At 44.6% G+C, this 19,668-nt stretch overlaps 1 protein-coding gene across 1 annotated transcript in view; it reads left to right on the top strand.

Moving 5' to 3' along the window:
- Positions 1 to 18,165: 18,165 nt before the first annotated feature.
- Positions 18,166 to 19,668, top strand: part of FOXR1 (forkhead box R1) — a 73,363-nt gene continuing 71,860 nt past the window's right edge. Inside the window, exon 1 of the mRNA XM_063435570.1 lies at positions 18,166 to 18,286. Within this exon, the coding sequence (XP_063291640.1) occupies positions 18,166 to 18,286 (121 nt within the window). The remainder of the gene's footprint in view (positions 18,287 to 19,668) is intronic.

A 19,668-nucleotide genomic window follows, 5' to 3' on the forward strand; every position in this document is an offset into this window, starting at 1 on the left:
ATTCCACTCTTTAATCCACACTTGATCTCCTGGATGATAACTATGAACAGGGGGATAAATATTCACAGGTAATCTATCTTGTACCCATTTCTGTACCTCCTCCATAGTCTTACCCAACTCTACAACCTGCTGCCGGGTAATTCCTTCTCCCAACTGACTCAAGTCCCCCCTTAAGTTACCAAGTACGGGAGGTGGTCGCCCATACATGATTTCAAAAGGAGAGAGGCCCATCCTTCTGGTAGGGGTACTGCGGATTCGCAATAAAGCTATGGGTAAGAGAACGTTCCACTTAAGTTGGGTTTCCTGACACATTTTAGCCAACTGGTTCTTTATAGTTCTATTCATTCTCTCTACCTTACCAGAACTCTGGGGTCTATATGCAGTATGAAGCCTCCACTTTATACCAAGCATATGAGTCAGTTGTTGTAGGCACTGGTGAACAAAAGCTGGACCATTGTCCGATCCTATAGAACAGGGTAGTCCATATCGGGGTATTATTTCTCGTAGCAGGAATCTCACAACTTCTCCTGCTTTCTCTGTACGAGTAGGACATGCTTCTACCCAGCCTGAATAGGTGCACACAATTACCAGCAGGTAACGATGTCCACCCGATTTAGGCATCACTGTAAAGTCTATTTGTAGATCGGACATGGGGAGTCCCCCCATAAACTGAACTCCTGGTGGCTTTACTGGTCCTTGTCTTGCATTATTCTTAGCACACGTTACACATCTGCGTACAATGGCCTGAGTCAAGTTGGACAATCTTGGTATGTAGAAATGTTTTCTAAGAGATTCTTCAGTACGGTCTCTCCCAGAATGTGTCCCGTTGTGATAATTTTGGACAATTTCTACCGCTAGCGATGCTGGTATAACTATTCTTCCATCTTCTAGCTGATACCACTTGTTCTCCAGATACTTTCCCGGTTCAGTCTTTAACCACTCCTCTTCTTGAGCTGTATAAACTGGAGTCCATTGGGACAGTGGAGTTGGTATAAGAGCAGCTATATGCCCTACATACTCCTGTCTTCCTGATTCAGCAGCACGCTTAGCTGCACTATCTGCCATCCGATTTCCCTTGGTTACATCACCATCTCCTCTCAGATGCGCTCGACAATGTATGATACCGACTTCTTTCGGCTCCCACACTGCTTCCAATAGTTGTAGGATTTCAGCTGCGTACTTGATTTCTTTGCCTTCTGAATTCAGTAGTCCTCTTTCTTTATACAAAGCTCCGTGGGCATGAGTGGTTAAAAACGCATACTTAGAGTCCGTATAGATATTTACTCTTAAACCTTCAGCCAATTGTAACGCTCGTGTTAGTGCTATTAATTCTGCCTTTTGTGCTGATGTTCCTTTCGCCAGTGGCCGAGCTTCTATCACCTTGTCTATTGTTGTCACTGCATATCCTGCATAGCGGATCCCTTCTTTCACATAACTACTGCCGTCGGTGTAATATTGAACATCGGGGTTCTGGATGGGAAAATCACGAAGATCTGGTCTACTTGAGAATACTTCATCCATTACTTCCAAACAATCATGTTGACTTTCAGTAGGTTGTGGCAAAAGGGTAGCTGGATTTAAGGTGTTTACAGTCTCTAAATGCACTCTTGGGTTTTCACACAACATTGCTTGATACTTGGTCATACGGCTATTACTAAACCAATGATTTCCTTTGTAATCCAACAACGTCTGTACTGCATGTGGGACTCGTACATAAAGTTCTTGACCCAGAGTGAGTTTATCGGCTTCAGCTACTAGCAGGGCGGCTGCAGCTACGGCTCTTAGACAAGGTGGAAGTCCGCTGGCCACTGCATCCAGTTGCTTAGACATGTAGGCAACAGGTCTTTGCCATGATCCCAAGTACTGTGTCAATACTCCCACAGCCATTCTTCTTTGCTCGTGTACATATAAGTAGAATGGTCGTGTGTGATCAGGTAGACCTAATGCTGGGGCACTCATCAAAGCCTTCTTCACATCTTCAAATGCCGTTTGCTGTTCTTGGGTCCATAAGAAGGGGTCGTGCTCTGTACCTTTGATAGCTGCGTACAGAGGTTTTGCTAGTATCGCATAACTGGGAATCCATATCCTACAGAAGCCTGCTGCCCCCAAGAATTCTCGCACTTGTCTTCTATTCTTGGGTATTGGTATTTGGCAGACAGCTTCTTTTCTCTCTGGCCCCATAATTCTTTGACCTTCAGAGATATGGAATCCTAGATACTTGACAGTTGGCAAACACAACTGAGCCTTCTTTCTAGACACCTTGTATCCTGCCTTCCAGAGAATGTGTAGTAGATCGTGCGTTGCTTGCTGACAGATTTCTTTTGTAACTGCTGCTATCAACAAGTCATCTACATATTGTAACAATACACACTCTCCTGGGATGGACTCGAAATCCAATAGATCTTGACTTAGGGCTGAACCAAATAGGGTAGGTGAATTTTTAAACCCTTGGGGCAGTCTTGTCCAAGTCATTTGGCGTTTTGAGCCCGTTACAGCGTTCTCCCACTGGAAAGCGAAAATACATTGACTTTCTGCGGCAATTCGGAGGCAAAAGAAGGCATCTTTGAGATCTAAGACTGTGAAGTAAGTAGCCCCGCCCGGAATTAAAGCAAGCAGGTTATATGGATTGGGTACAACTGGATGTATACTAACAACCGCATCATTGACTGCTCTTAAGTCCTGCACAGGTCGATACTCATCTGTGCCGGGCTTTTGAACAGGCAGCAATGGGGTGTTCCAGGGGGAAGTACAGAATTTTAGGATACCATACCGTATGAACTTATCCAGATAGGATTGGATGTTCTTCTTAGCCTTCTGCGGAATGTGATATTGTCTTAGGCTCACTGGATAAACCCCATGTTTCAGTTCAATTTTTATTGGTGGAATATTGCGGGCCAGTCCTGGTGGGTTGTTCTCTGCCCAAACTCCTGGTATGTTAAACAATGTCTCATCACTCCTAGGGTTTTGGCTAGTCAACACTGTATAAAGTCGCCACTCTTCTTCCTTTGGTACGGATAAAGTCATAATACCTGAAGGTCCATTAAACTTTAAAGATGTTGTTCCATCTGGTAGGAACGTAATCTGCGCTTGTAATTTGGATAGCATATCACGTCCCAGCAATTGGACTGGACATTCAGGCATATAAAGGAATTGGTGTTTTACTACGTGGCCTCCCAATGTACAGAGTCGACTTTTAAGAACCGGTCTTTCAGCACTTCTTCCAGTTGCTCCTATCACAGTAATAGTCCTTCCAGATGGAGGAGCAACTAGATTAGTCACCACTGAATGTTCAGCACCAGTGTCGATCATGAACGCACTCCTTTTCCCCCCTATTGATACATCGACCATAGGCTCCGCTCGACCAAGGGGGATGGAGCCCGGTCGGTATCAATAGTCCTCCATGACCGTGTCAGCCAATCCTACAAAGTCCCTACCTTCTCTATCGCGAGACCTTTGCGCTGCTGGAATATACCTGTCTTCCCTAACACTTCCTCTGTTCCCATTACTCCCTCTATAACCATTACTCCCTCCGGGACCTCCTCTACCTCTCGCTCTGCCTCTAAAGTTTCCGTAGCCTGCCCTGGGTTGGTCTCTCTCGTACTGCTCTCTTTGCGGACATTCGTTCCTCCAATGCCCTTCTTCCTTGCAATACGCACACTGATCCCTACTCAAAGGCTCCCTACTCCATCTATTATTGCCTCTATCTGGGCCCCGTTTATCTACGCCTGCGATCGCTACCGCTAGCATATCAGCCTTTTTACGCATCTTGCGCTCCTCCTCTTTCTTGCTTTCTGTTTCCCTATTCATATAGACCTTATTAGCTACCTCCATTAGTTGGGAGATTGACATACCTGCAAACCCTTCTAACTTTTGTAGCTTGCGCTTAATATCTCCGTAAGCTTGGCTGACAAAGGCGGAGTTAACCATTCGGGAATTGTCTGCGTCTTCCGGATTAAAGGGGGTGTACAAGCGGTACGCCTCCAATAATCGGTCATAAAAGACACTGGGCGCTTCATCGCTTTTCTGGATCACCTCAACTGTCTTCGACATGTTAATGGCTTTCTTTCCTCCGGCTTTCATGCCAGCAATTATAGCGTCTCTATAGGCTCTGAGTTGAACCATATCAGCACCATTTACGTTCCAATCGGGATCAGTGTTGGGATAATGTGTTGCGGCCCATGCTGCTGGATTAGCTTGGTTCAAAGCACGGGCTCTATCCTCTAATGCTTTAATGGCTGCTTGATTTATTCTTGTCCTTTCCTCATTGTTAAATAAAGTCATTAATAACTGCTGGCAATCAGCCCATGTCGGATTATGTGTCTGTACTATTGAGGTGAACAGATCAGTCATGGCTTGTGGTTTCTCAGTATACGAGGAATTATGGGTCTTCCAGTTTAAAAGGTCGGTAGTGGTGAAAGGGACATATACGAAGACAGGGTCAGCGTGTGCCATTTGACCTGCGGCATCGATATAAGCTGACCCGGGATTTAAGCGAAGAGGCATCTGATAGTGCTTTAATTGTTGGGCACCAGTCAACTGTCGGGTTTGGATGGGGCTACGTAGGGAAGCGTCAGTCATGGGTTCCGGTCGGGGAGATATAGGGTATGGGGATGTGGGAGGTTGGTTTTGGGAAAAGGTAGTGAATAGAACACTTCGGGCCGAGCTAGATGAAGCTTGACCGGAAGTCTGAAGTGGCGCCAAATCAGGATATTCGTTTCTAATGGGGGTGGGTTCTGGTTCCGGAAGGGGAGATTTAGTATGAGGGGGGGTGGATCCTGTACTGGAGGAGGAAGCGGAAGTGGATGAGGGTAATGAGGGAAGGGTTACAGGACTTCCTGTATTTGCGTCACTTCCTCTTACCGGAAAGTAAGGGGGCGGCAAAGGGATCTCGGACTCAGGGGGCGTGTCCAAAATGGGCCTAACACCAGTCCTAGTGGACGAACAAGTCCTAGCTACCATGAGGCGACACTGCTCCTCGTGGCATGTCCGGAGCCATTTTGGCGAGTCATTTACGGCCTGTCTCCAACAATCAATATAAGGAAACTGGCCGTAAAGTTCAGGCCTACCTGATACAGCCACGTGTAAGCGCTGTACCAGAGTTGGATCCAAACTGCCACGTGGCGGCCATGCCGCAACCAAAGTAGGCCACTCCCTAGTGCACAAAGTGACCAAACGTACAGGGGACATCTTAACCCCAAAATCACAAACTTTGAATCCCTTTTTAATATTCTTAACCATACATCCTAAGGGATCCGGAATCGTTGACTGCGACGCACCCATATTTAACAGTGGAACGTCGTCGACAACGATTACTATACACGCGTACTATTCAACAGTCACACCCGTTTCCTCTGGCAACAGCACCACGTGGTATGGTTACCAAGTGAAACGTACACAATAACAATAAACACTCAGGGAATTCCCATACACACACAGCTGCTACACCAGTCACTATATAATCAATATTATGCCCTTTGGCGTAACTACACAGTCACCCACGCTATAATTCTCTATATACGAATTACCCGTCTATAACACACCCCAGTAACATCGTCTTTTACAAATAGCGGTTACAGTACGGTTAGCATAGGTCAAAGCACAAGTTAAGGTCACAATACAATTATTAGTGGTTATGGTGTTAAACATGCAATGGACGACAATGATTAGTACTTATTATATAATGTCAGTAAATATACAGGGTTATGGTACCGTGCACTATAATACAGCAACACACTATTAACACTCTCGCTAGACGGCTGAGCTCGCGCTATCTAACAAGATATACACTTTACTAAAACAATCGTTAACACATTTACAATTCCCAACTAAACTATTGGCCAGTACCTTGAATGGACTACCTAAAACTATATACACCCGTTTTGGTTAGCCACACTGCCCAATCACCACATATACATAGCGAGCTAGAGAACCGAATTTACACAGGCGCCTCTTAGTCGCACTATACAACGAGCTAGAGATCCGAATTTACACAGGCGCCTCTTAGTCGTACTATCAAAAGTCTAGTGGGTTCCAAATTTACACGCCTTCCCACTTAGCCCAGATAGGATGAGAACTAGCGAACCGAATTTACACAGGCGCCGCTTAGTCTCCCGGTCCCTCCGACCTAGCGAACGTAATATACACCCTAGAACGCTAGTCTAGACAAGACACCGGTGTCCGGCTAGGGCTATCTTACACCAGGACCCCGCCTGACTAACCAAATCAAACGGTCTGACTAAAGAGCGTTCGATCGAGCGGTGCGCCTTCGCTCCTTCCCTCCGACAGAGGGGGCAGATACAGATTCAAAAACCCCTTTGGGCCTACCGCACAATCGGTATACCCCTAGCGGGTCCTGCCGTCTAAAACAGCAGTTATCTTACCTCCTCGTTCCTGAACCTGAGTTCACACTCATCGACGGGGACACCCCAGCACTTCTCACGTAGAGGCCGATGATCTCCTGGACAACAGACCAGTGGCGCCGAGACGAAGGGAGGTCCACGCAGAAGTTCAGGGGTGCAGCCGTAGAGAACGTGGGCAAAGATAGACCGTCTCACGCCTCTGCCTCTCAGCTACCGTTGAACGATGAGCTTCCCGGCCAATGCACCAAATGATACCGGAGAAACTGACGGAAGCCAAGCACAGAGAGATGGACACAGGTTTCTTCAGGAAGGAAGAGATTCTTTATTGGATCACCGATCGGGACTCAGAGGGACTAGCGTCACCAAAATACAGCAAAGTCTGAGTACTGAATACATAGAGTACATTCCTTATATAGCACTGTAGCTCCTCCCACAATTAACTACACCCACACATACCCTTAACCTATTTAATGAATAGAGTCTAAATTCATCCATCCGGTCTAACCACGTGGCTCATCTGATACAAAGGAGAGGGACGCGTAATTCCAGTTCTTACATTCCTGCACCTGGTCAGTACAGTGATGACAGTATCTTAGCTACGTGTAATTAACCAACTGATACTACAAACACATATACATACATATGCCTTGTGGCAATCTTAGCCTGCTAAACTTGTATTTTACTGGAATTACATCACAATAGCTTGCAAGATCAGCCTGATTACAGGGACACTCCGCTGCCCAAATGGTAAAAAAATTGTGTGTATTCAGTGGGGTATATTTTAAAAGAACTTGTCTGATTGACAGCCAGGGGGGTGATGTATTAAATATAAAACTGCTGATTTCCCATAGAAATTGGTACTTTTTGGGGACGGAGCTTGACCAGCTAGCTGAGCAGGCGCATGTCGGCTGGGCTCCCACCACTTAAGCTGAAATAATGGGGATACTCGCCAAACTAATGCCTCAGGACAAACCGGAGTGCGCTATCTAAACTGGGGGCGCCCTGGTGAACCTCCTGACACCTAACTCGAAAGCACCCCACAGATTTGGGCACGAGATGGGAAGCCGCGGCCTACAGGTGAAAGGGCTGGGGAGAGGCGGCCGCTCTCCTTGCCGTCACAACGAAAGCATACAGACGCAGATAACCAGTCCTCCCCCCCCTCCAGGACTGGCTGGGGTGATCCCGGTCCACAGACCACAGAAGGAGAAACCAGGCAAGCAAACGGCAGTGGCGGAGCGCTACAGAAGGGCTCGATGTCCTGGATCAACGAGACGCCATATTTACAGCATTCTGGGCAAAACTAGCAAGCAGACAGATGCCCACCTGCTGGATACTTACATAACGTACCGCTCGGACACCAAAGTCATAGACCCGCAGTCCCGCAAGCACAAAAGGCCACAAAATGGCGCCGCCAAAGACGGCGCCCCCCGGCTGCACGCAAAGTCATCGGGCACAGGATTCGGAAATATGCACTCTCCCAGCCGCTGCCAAATCCACGCAAATCCAGCTTGCAGGGAAGCAAACGAGGAAACACCACACTTCAACACAGCGGACCCTGCTTGCCCAGCTACGTGATCAACAAACCCAAAGAGCAGGGACACTCGACCTCCCAACCTCACAAAATGGCGGCTCCAGTACTGGAGCGCACAGGGGGCCATCGGCTACAAAATCTCTGGAGATAAACCCGAGCAACGTCAGCCTACCCTCAAGGTGTCGGAGCACCCAGCAACTTCAAATCAAACTGGGGATCGGGTGAGCAAGCTCTCAGTAGCTGCCCCAAAGACTCCTGTCCCTACTGACTCATCTCTCACATGGTGGACTCATGCATTTTGGTTAATTTTTCCCCTTCTTTCCCTTTTTCTCCCCACCTCTTTGATTTGACTCCACAGGCTTTCAACCATCAATGAATATGTCAGATAAATATGTCTCTCGTAATAATGTTCTCAGGTTATGTGCCTAACTTTAACAATAGGAACATTCACCTACCCATAGACATACCCAGCATAAGTGAGCCTCAGCGGGTTAAAATTGGCCAGTTATAGCCAGATATGTCTAGCCAACATGACACATGTTTTATTCCCTCTATAAGAAGCAAAGCAGACCTAGCAAGTGTTTGATGTATTCATTTATTTATTTATTTATAAAATATTTTACCAGGAAAGATACATTGAGATTTCTCTCGTTTTCAAGTATGTATAATAGCAAAGCGACTTTTGGTGATCCGGCATTTAGTTTTTACTCACACACCGGAGAAAGGCCTTGGGTAAATAAGCCGAAAACCCTAACACATCACACTTAGTAAGCCTATTCACCCGTAATTGCACCTAGCCTGCCTCTCCTCGCAACTACCATGCAGGTCTACCCAGAGTTAACGTACCTGCTATGACGCGGATAGGAACAGAGATGCTGTAGTTTCTCCATAAGTCTAGTGCCCTAGTTCTGTATAGGTCTGAACAAGCTTGCTCTTTAATACGGTTTTTAATCTCGTTTCTACGCTAGCGCATATCACACGAAGTCTTACTCGCTACCTGTCTTATAATCACATCATCTGCTACTCCTGAGAAAGACTCTAAAATATACTATTAACAAAAATGTGCCGCACACTCAAATGCCACACAAATGTTAAGCACTGTTTAATTGCTTATCTGTCACTGTTGTTGGGGCATTGTTTGTAGACCATATGCACGTAAAAATAAAGAATTTTAAAAAACGAAAGAAATTAGTACTTTTATAAAGTGCCTTTAAAATGGGATACCATGGCCCTTTAATGTTCAATAAACAATATAACATATAAAAAAAGTAAAAAAATAAAATAAAAATACATTTAAAATGTTCATTACCACTACACCTGGAACAAACTAGAGAAAAAATGATCCCATGCCAAGGTTCAAAATACGCCTGTTGAATTACCCCAGGGTGTATTCTTTAATAAATAGTATGTGTTTGTGGGGAAAGTTTCAATAACCAACCATCTAAACTACTCCAAAATGGAACATGGACACAGCATAAAACTTAAAAGTAAAAAAAAAACTGAATGGCTGCGTCTCAAATGTGGCCCTTCAATATCCGACATAGCTGAGAAACATATGAGGTATTATACAGTCGTAGCACACATACATTTCCAAAATATACTGTGCAAACTCACTTTGTGTGTAGGGGCGGAGCTAGCAGCGCAAGGAGAAGGGCGCCATTTCCAGCAGCTCCGGTAAACCGGAGCCAAAACCGCCGAAAATCATAGAAACCAAAGCCCATCTGCCAACAAAAGCAACGGGAACTAACCCCTGACACCCGGCGGACACCGCAGATGCCTTTTGTGCAGAGATCGGGCACCAAACGCCGCATCAAAGGAGCAGGGGCCTACCACACACGCGACCAGGCTCTAACCAGGGAGCTGACGTCGTGGCTCGGGGAGAGCCCATACTGCACTGAAGCAGACTTCTATACCCCAGAAGAAATGGGACGGAGATCCCACAAATCAGCCCCAGGTACCTCCATACCGCACAAAGATATAGGCAGCATGTTACAAGCTCCCTCACTGATGAGGAGCCGAACTGCCACGGCAGTCTCACCCGAGCGGTCTGAAGATGGAGACTCCACACACAGCACGGACACAGCAGCCTTAAACAGCACATGCACACAAACAACTGAAGACTCAATTCCAGCAACCAAGAGGGACATCCAGACAATGCTGACCGGACTCCAAAGAAACTTGCAGCAAATGTGGCAGGCGGACCTGAAAGGGCTGGCAGCAGAGGTACAAACGGTCTCGGCCCGCACCCAAGCCGCGGAACAAGAGGTGAGAGACCTGCGCCAAGACTTCACCTCCCTAAAAGACACAGTCACCCAGATACAAACCGCACAAGCCAACATCAACAGGCAAGTCAATGTCCTAGACGACAGGGGCAGGAGAAAGAATATCAAAATAAGAGGGGTATCAGAAGCTGTGCCACTGGAAGAACTGCCCCAATTTGTAAGGCGTCTGACGGCCTCACTTCATCCCAATAGGCAGGAGAAACAATTTACTTTCAACGGCGTATATCGCATTGCAAAACCACGACAGGCACCACAGGCGGCCCCACGCAACATTATACTGAGATGCCAATCACTAACAGACAAAATAGCCCTAATGTCGGCCATTAAAGGGAACTCACCACACGAATTCGAAACACACCGACTTACCTTCTTTCAGGATCTGAGCAGAGACACTCTACTCTGGCGCAAGAGCATGCAACACATCACAACCACACTGCAAACAGCGGGCATCCCATACAGATGGGCAACCCCAAGAACGCTGTGGGTAACTAAAGGCGAACTTCATTACAAGCTTACTGACCCGGGAGAAGGCCCAGCCCTCCTGACCACACTGGGACTGACCAACAATGACACGGCCCCACCCGCCGAGCACCCTGGACCTACGACCTGAAGCCTGCAGTGACCACGAGCCACGAATCACGTTTACATATTGTTTGTTCAAGTTTCTTTTGCACCAAATTATGCATAATACTCCCAACTCAAACCAAATTTAACGAACCAGACGAGGCCAGAGGGCCCAGTAGGGAAGATGCACGCAAATAACAGAACCCTACCCTTTCCCCCTCACCCCCCCATTAATGCCCTGGGGTTACAGGGCATAGTAAAACATGGAGCACCCACATGAACCACTCGATGGGATCACGGGCGTAGAAACACCTTCATCGGCAGCCAAGTAAGGCTCAGATAGCCAAGCTCCTACTCCAGACGTACCTACACATAGACGAACCACAGAAACCCAGCCCTCACGCTATCGCAAAATTTACAAACAACCTAACGACACGCACAGGGTTAGGGAACCCACCAGCACACACTTTGTGCCAGGGTTATACCATAGCCCAAGGACCCCAAGGGGCAGCACCAACCTTTCACATCACCCACACTAAGGGCACAGCCCTTACTCTCGATATGACCAACTAGCCCACTACACTAAAATGTGCAGAGCTCACCTCAGCCCAACACATTTAAAGCATACAGCAGGCTAAAGTGCTTTAGGGGTCAAGAGTGTTTATGTCCTTCAAAGCAAAAAAAATAAAAGAAAGCTTAAAGAGTACACGGCAATTAATATGATTTAATATGGTATTTTAAAGAGTTCTAAAGGCGCTTTAACCAGATGATTGCCCTATCCACTAAGGCGCAGCATTTAAAAGTATTTTAGATCTACACCGGTACCAAGACAGATAATAATGTTTTTAACGTCATAGTCAATATTATGTTTAGCAGCCAATATTTACTTATAGCCATGTAATTGTCTTAAACGCAGCCTACACTGGCGACGATTGATAATGCCACGTTTCAAATAGCATGTCATACTCACACTAGTGCACTAACCTACCAAGCTGCCTAGGATTTGCATAGCCTGGTATCACTCACTAAGCGCAAGTATCTTCTAGCCCCAGGGGCATCCAGAGGCAACTGTAATGCAGAACTAGCTATGCATCACTTGTTATCACTTACCCATATCAGTATAGCACTAACATCTCGCCAATAACGTGAACTTCATTACAAACGTAAAGCTCGCACATGTATATTTTAATCTGCATTTTCAAGTATCACTCACACGACTAGCAAGTCCATACAGTTAAATACCCAACTCCAGCTAGGACTAGACATGATTGTTTTGACTATATTGATTGCTTTGATGGTGGATACGCCTGTTTATAATTTGTTATCACTCGTGTTTTCAAAAACAAAAAAAGTGCAGCATACCATGATGACGCTAATGACATACTGTAACGTTCTCTCTAATGCCTTGTGATACTGCTGAAATGTACGTTTAACACTGCACTCAAAAATAAAGATTTAAAAAAAAAAAAAAAAAAAAAAAAAACTCACTTTGTGTGTCAAAAAGGCAGAAAAAACGCTTATTAACACTATACTTGGTACAAGCCAGCGGAAAAATTATCTCAAAATATGCCTTTTGAAATACCCTGGGATGTGTTCTTTAAGAAATAGTATGCCTTTATGGTGTAGTTGTAATATGTAGCCTGCTCAAGTGGTCCAAAGTGGGACACGGACACATCAAAACCCTCCATGAAAATTCACACTTAAAAACCTGAACTTGTCACGTCTCTTTTACAGTACTGTAACTTCACATTGCAGCTCTAAGTCTGCCCTCTGTAGCTACCAGACAGCCACTGGTGGCGTTTCCCAGATTCGTAACAGACTTTTGGTACGTTATCTGACGCTGGGCGTCCTCACAGACCTCCAGCGTCAGATTTTCCCCACAGGAAAGCATTGAATAATGCTTCCCTATGGGGAGGTCTAATGCGCGTGCAGCCATTGCCGCACATGCGCATTAGGTCTCCTCCGCCCACTGACGTCGGCCTGACCCAGCACCGAGGGACATCGGTGATGGATTCAGGTAAGTCGCTGAAGGGGTTTTAATCCCTTCTGCAACATGGGGTGGGGGCACTTCAGGATTCTCTAGTGCCTGGGAAACAGGTTTGTTTTCCTGGCACTTGAGAATCCCTTTAACAAATAATTAGTGTGTGTATATATATATATATATATTATATATATATATATACACACACACACATACATACATACACACACACACACACACACACACACACCTTTAATGTTGATTGGACCCTGGGCAAGCATTTGCTTGGGCCCCTGGACCCTGCCCTCCCACTCCATAGCATGCAATTACACCATCCATTCCAACATACAAAAAAACAGCAATAAAATATCAGTGCTCCTCAACCTTTTCTCACGTAAGGCACACCATAGCTCTTCTCAGAATTCCACAGCACACCACAAACAACAATATATGGCCACAGGGTCGCCATGCACCAGCACACTTGCAAAAGGGTCACACTGCCCCCACAGTGCCACACTGCCCCCACATCGCTTGCCATAGTGCCCCACAGCACTAATATGTTTCACATTTCCTCATATCAATTTCCACATTGCTCCACATCACAGTGGAAATTTAACACACAACACTTGCCTGTTACCAGTATCACTTTGCCAAACAGAACAAGCCAAAGTCAGTTTGCTCATTAAACATATGCCAAGCTAGGTGCCCATTATAAAATATCACGGTCAGTGTGCCCATTTGTAAATACCACAAAAAGTGTCCCCATTAATACCACAGTAAGTTTTCATTGTAATTAATATCACAGTGTGCCTGTTAATACATATCACAGTCCGTGTGCCCATAAATAAATACCACAATCAGTGTGCCCATTAATAAATATTACAGTCAGTGTGCGCATTAAAAAATAACACACTGATGCACAGACACACACGGACAAATAGAGACCTGCAGTCACAATGTGTATTGTAAGGCTGTCTGTATTTCTGCGTATGTCTGCCATGGTCTACCTGAGTAGGTGCCTGAGAGTAGCCTTGTATTTGAATGTATGTCTCTGTGACCATGTGTATGTTTGTGTCTTGGGCATGTCTATGTTTGTGTGTGGGGTAACTGCTTGCAGTGTGTTGAGTTTATGAGGGGCTGCCAGTGGTCCTTATGACAAATTTATGTTTAAGACATATATATATATATATATATAAATATATATATGTAGTCGTACATTTTTAAGTCAATTCTCCATAGTCCATCTACTATTTGGCACATTCTTGATCATTTCCAGTTATACTTATCCCTAATTAAGCTCCTGTCTCTCCATGCTTATAGGGTGTTATTTATGTACATATCATATTCTTTGTAATCTATATGGTGACACCTCTACTTGTATATACTGGCTCTTACAGATGCTTGTTTTTTAAATGCATGTTTTGTATCACTTTTAAGCACATACTTGCTGTCATTTTATATGTACCTTTTTAAATTCCAATTCCATTTTAAACCCCCTATCAGGACTTTATATCCTGTTCTATAAATTTCCCTTATATATATATATATATATATATAATACCATTTATTACTATTTTTTGATTGGAATTTAAATTATATTTACTACCACCTATGCTTATTATAAGCAATTTTTGTAATTTTTATTTTGTATTTCAATTATATGCCTTGTTTGGCCGAATCCACTTTCTCCATGAGCAAAACTGAACATTGTCAGCTAATTTTGGACTATTTTTTTCCTTCTAATCATGAACTCCTTTGATTATTCCGCCTGAACACAGCGACGCCATTGTGGCACTGTTTGCGTTCTACACGCGGAACGCATATACTACCACGGTCTTAGAGTGCTGCGTAACGTCCGGTGTGACGCGTGCGTTTCACCGGTGGTTACAGGAAACAGGAAGCAATCTCTACACGACACCAGGAGAAGATTATCGCTAATGAACTCCCTATATAAACGAAAGGTACCAGGACTTTATCCACACTTCTTAAGAAGCCTTTTTATAGGTGAAAATGGATTTTACAATACTTTTTATACAGCATTTTTATTATTTTTGTTGTTAAATAAATAGCCTTTTAATTTCAATACTTATTTGGATTTAAATTTCTTTTTACTTCCTGGTTACCATCCTTTTCCTTGGTGGGGATTATACCACCTACCCTATACTGACTAGAGCAAGTTCTGCTCTAGCAAATGTGAGTACAGTATTTTATATTTTCCTTTATTCATTTTATCAGTACATACTGCACTATCTGGATTGTCTGTCTCTCCACGTATTATCTGCCTGAGATTGCCAAGATACCTCCATACATATCCTCAGACGGGGATTGTTCCGTCCACGCGTATTAACAGCTAAGCTCTGAGTTAGCTCTGCAGAGTGTGTGTGTCAGTGTAATTAATGCAGTGTGTGTGTGTCAGTGTAGTGAATGCAGAGTGTGTGTGTCAGTGTAGTGAATGCAGAGTGTGTGTGTCAGTGTAGTGAATGCAGAGTGTGTGTGTCAGTGTAGTGAATGCAGAGTGTGTGTGTCAGTGTAGTGAATGCAGAGTGTGTGTGTCAGTGTAGTGAATGCAGAGTGTGTGTGTCAGTGTAGTGAATGCAGAGTGTGTGTGTCAGTGTAGTGAATGCAGAGTGTGTGTGTTAGTGTAATGAATGCAGTGTGTGTTAGTGTAATGAATGCAGTGTGTGTTAGTGTAATGAATGCAGTGTGTGTGTGTGTAATGAATGCAGTGTGTGTCAGTGTAGTGAATGCAGTGTGTGTGTCAGTGTAGTGAATGCAGTGTGTGTGCTAGTGTAATGAATGCAGTGTGTGTTAGTGCAGTGAATGCAGTGTGTGTTAGTGCAGTGAATGCAGTGTGTGTTAGTGCAGTGAATGCAGTGTGTGTTAGTGCAGTGAATGCAGTGTGTGTGTGTGTGTAGTGAATGCAGTGTGTGTGTTAGTGTAGTGAATGTAGAGTGTGTGTTAGTGTAATGCATGCAGTGTGTGTGTTAGTGTAATGAATGCAGTGTGTGTGTTAGTGTAATGAATGCAGTGTGTGTGTTAGTGTAATGAATGCAGTGTGTGTGTTAGTGTAATGAATGCAGTGTGTGTGTTAGTGTAATGAATGCAGTGTGTGTGTGTTAGTGTAATGAATGCAGTGTGTGTGTGTTAGTGTAATGAATGCAGTGTGTGTTAGTGTAATGAATGCAGTGTGTGTGCTAGTGTAATGAATGCAGTGTGTGTGCTAGTGTAATGAATGCAGTGTGTGTTAGTGCAGTGAATGCAGTGTGTGTTAGTGCAGTGAATGCAGTGTGTGTTAGTGCAGTGAATGCAGTGTGTGTTAGTGCAGTGAATGCAGTGTGTGTTAGTGCAGTGAATGCAGTGTGTGTTAGTGCAGTGAATGCAGTGTGTGTGTGTGTGTGTGTGTTTACTAGTGTATGTATGTAATGTAATAAAAGCTATTCCCCCCCTCCCTGTTTCTTACCTGGTCCAGGGAGGGGGGAGATTCCATGATCCCTGGTGGTCTGGTGGCATGGTGGGGCCCCCGGCTCTCTGTATTTGCAGAGGGGGCCCAGCGGACTGCAGGAGCACTTTACAGCTCTTCCTCTCTCTAACTCCTGCGAGATGCAAGTACATCCAATTCCCCTTCCTGCTTTGCTAGCTTAAAGGGACTCTCCAGGGAGGTGATTTTACTCACCTCGTTCCAGCGCCGGGAGCCTCGTGAAGCCGCGCCCCCTATTTCGTCAAAATGTCGAAATAGGCGGGCGCGAGCAGGGAGCAATCAGACGCTTCCATTTGGAAGCGTCATTGCTCCTTTGTGCGCATGCGCGGCTTCGCCGCACATGCGCACATACTCTGAACACACACTGCATTCTGAAGTGCGGTGTGCGCGACCGCGAGCTGAGCTGAGTGACAGCTCAGCTCGCGGTCTTTGCCCGCCCCCCTCCTCCGCTGACAGGCTGGAGAGAGAAGGCGCGCACACAGTGCCTTCTCTCTCCTGAACACGTCAGACGTATTTTAATACGTCTGACATGTACAGGGCCTTTTTAGGGCCCTGCGTGATAGGAAGTCCCTCTAGTGGCCGTCTGAGTGACGGCCACTGGAGGTATTCCTATCAATCAATGTAAACACTGTATTTTCTCTGAAAATACAGTGTTTACATTAGATTGCCTGCAGGGAGCTATAGATATTACCCGAACAACTACATTAAGCTGTAGTTGTTCAGGTGACTATAGTGTCCCTTTAACAATATTACAAATGCGACTCCTGTCTCTGTGTGCAGTAGCTCCAGGAAGACATCTCACAAGGCCACTATTGTACAGCCAACTCCACACCTGTTATGATAGAAACCCCATAACAACAACTGCTTTCTATCAGGCCTCACTTTATCCTTTTTGTCATTGGCTGCAGACTTGCACAACTTTGACATTGAGGATGGTGGTATCACAAACTCTGTGCCTGAGCCTGTCTCCATCACACCACTACACTCGGTGCCTGAGAATGTCTCCATAACACCACTACACTCTGAAAGTGCTGAAAATGAATTATGTAGAGCAACAGACTGTGCTTTTATCCACAAGTCTAGCAGATCCTACAGTAATCCATCTGCCATTCCTAGTATGGCTCTGCCGCAGTGACTTTAACCCCTTAAGGACCAAACTTCTGGAATAAAAGGGCATCATGACATGTCACACATGTCGTGTGTTCTTCAAGGGTTCGAAAACAAAAGGATTTAACCCTGTCAGAAAATTGAGCTGTGAGACTGCAGGGTTATAATCTATACACCCAAATTTCTTTGTTTTTGGTGCCTATAATATCCCTTTAAATTATATCCTCACTTATGCCTTTGTGGGATAGATCTGTGTAGTAAGAAAAAAAAAAAAAGTAATGAAAATAAACTGGATCAGCGAGATAAAGCTTCCTGGCAATAAAATGCTAGGAAATGAAACTCAGGAGGCAGTGTTGAGTTTCTTTTCTCCATTCAATTTTAAAACAGTACAGTATAAAACTGCATGATTTGATGGTATCCCCTTGAGTACAAAACAAACTGAAGCGGTGTCACTAAGGGGTTAAAATGCGTTCCTATAAGACACAGCATTTGCACAGGTGTTACAATCATGCAACCTGCAGAATAAAATACCCTTAACCCCTTCATGGTATGCAATGTACCAGTATATATTTGAATTGTTCTACCTTCAATTTACTTCACCTTATTTTAGGTGTTTAATTTGAATATTATTATGAAAGAATATTATGCTGAAATACAATGAAAACAGAACTTTACAGGCTTCTAACCTTGAAAGGGTTAATACAGATTACTCCCAAACTAACCATTTGGATTTCACCAGCCCTTTATAATAAAGGATTAAAGAAAGGTGTGATGGCCTTTTGGGTCCAAAAAAAAAAAAAAGAAAGAAAAAAAAAAATATATAATAAGAAAAAGAAAGCAAGTTAAAACTCCATATAGTAAAAATGTATTTACGGTTTTCAAATCGAGAACCATATGAAAAACTCCATCTAACAACTGGTTTGGAGGACTGGGACATGATGGAAGAGCTTAAGCTAGCCACAACAGCAGATCAGTACTTTGCTGGTAAGTTGCCGGATATATCAGCAGTGTTCTTTGTTAAACTGTTTTACATAAAAACACCCTGTTTGGTCTTTGTAGGGGAAGAGTGATGCACTAGCCTAAATACCTTCTTTAATCTCCAAAACTATACTAACATTACTCAATGTGCTTTCTGTCTCCAGAACCTGTATTGTTACTTGCGTGGCTTTGCAATAATTGATATTACAATGTATTCATTGTCTGTTTGACATTACTGAATCTCAGCCCTGGTGGGATAAATATTTTACCATAGTAAATAGGATTTATATTTTTTTTTTTTGTGGGACACTTATGAATTCTGTAGGCAATTGCATCAAAGTGCTGCCTGACAGTGTATGATTTATATTGGAAAATTAATGTACCATGGCCAGGATTTTAAATAAAACACTGTGAAAGACTTCATGTTAAGGAGTTTCACAGCGTCAGTGCATATAGACCTCGGTCAATGCACAGAGTGCCATTGCAGATCTTATTGTAATAAAACTATAAAAATACGATCCGTATTTGTGTGTAGTGTGGCTGGGATATGTCTCAGCACAATAAAATGCAAAGCACTATGTGATGTATAGAAATTCTCATACAGTTCAACTGCAGTAAAACTCCCAGAAATACGTATTGCACAGTAATGTTTAACTTTATCTTCATGAAGTGGTTTTGGTGTATAGGTCACGCCCCTGCAGTCTCACTGCTCAATTCTTTGCCATTTAGGAGTTAAATCCCTTTGTTTATGCAGCCCTAGTCACACCTCCCCTGTGTGTGTGTGATATCTACCTCCTGCTCTGTTAAAGGACCACTCTAGGCACCCAGACCACTTCAGCTTAATGAGGTGGTCTGGGTGCCAGGTCCCTCTAGGATTAACCCTTTTTTTTTTTTTATAGACATAGCAGTTTCAGAGAAACTGCTATGTTTATACTGAGGGTTAATCCAGCCTCCAAAACCTCTAGTGGCTGTCTCATTGACAGCCGCTAGAGGCGCTTGCGTGCTTCTCACTGTGAAAATCACAGTGAGAGCACGCAAGCGTCCATAGGAAAGCATTGTAAATGCTTTCCTATGCGACCGGCTGAATGCGAGCGCGGCTCCTGCCGCGCATGCGCATTCAGCCGATGACGTCGCGAGGAAGAAGGAGAGGAGGAGGAAAGCTCCCCGCCCGGCACTGGAGAAAGAGGTAAGTTTAACCCTTTCCTCCCCCCAGAGCCTGGCGGGAGTGGGTCCCTGAGGGTGGGGGCACCCTCAGGGCACTCTAGTGCCAGGAAAACGAGTATGTTTTCCTGGCACTAGAGTGGTCCTTTAATAGCTTGGTAGGCCCTGCAGGAGCCTCCTGTGTGTTTTAATGTTCGATTTACAGAGCAGGAAATAGAAACCTTTTA

This window comes from Pelobates fuscus, chromosome 11 (genome assembly GCF_036172605.1).
Source record: "Pelobates fuscus isolate aPelFus1 chromosome 11, aPelFus1.pri, whole genome shotgun sequence".
NCBI classification, from domain to species: Eukaryota; Metazoa; Chordata; class Amphibia; order Anura; family Pelobatidae; genus Pelobates; species Pelobates fuscus.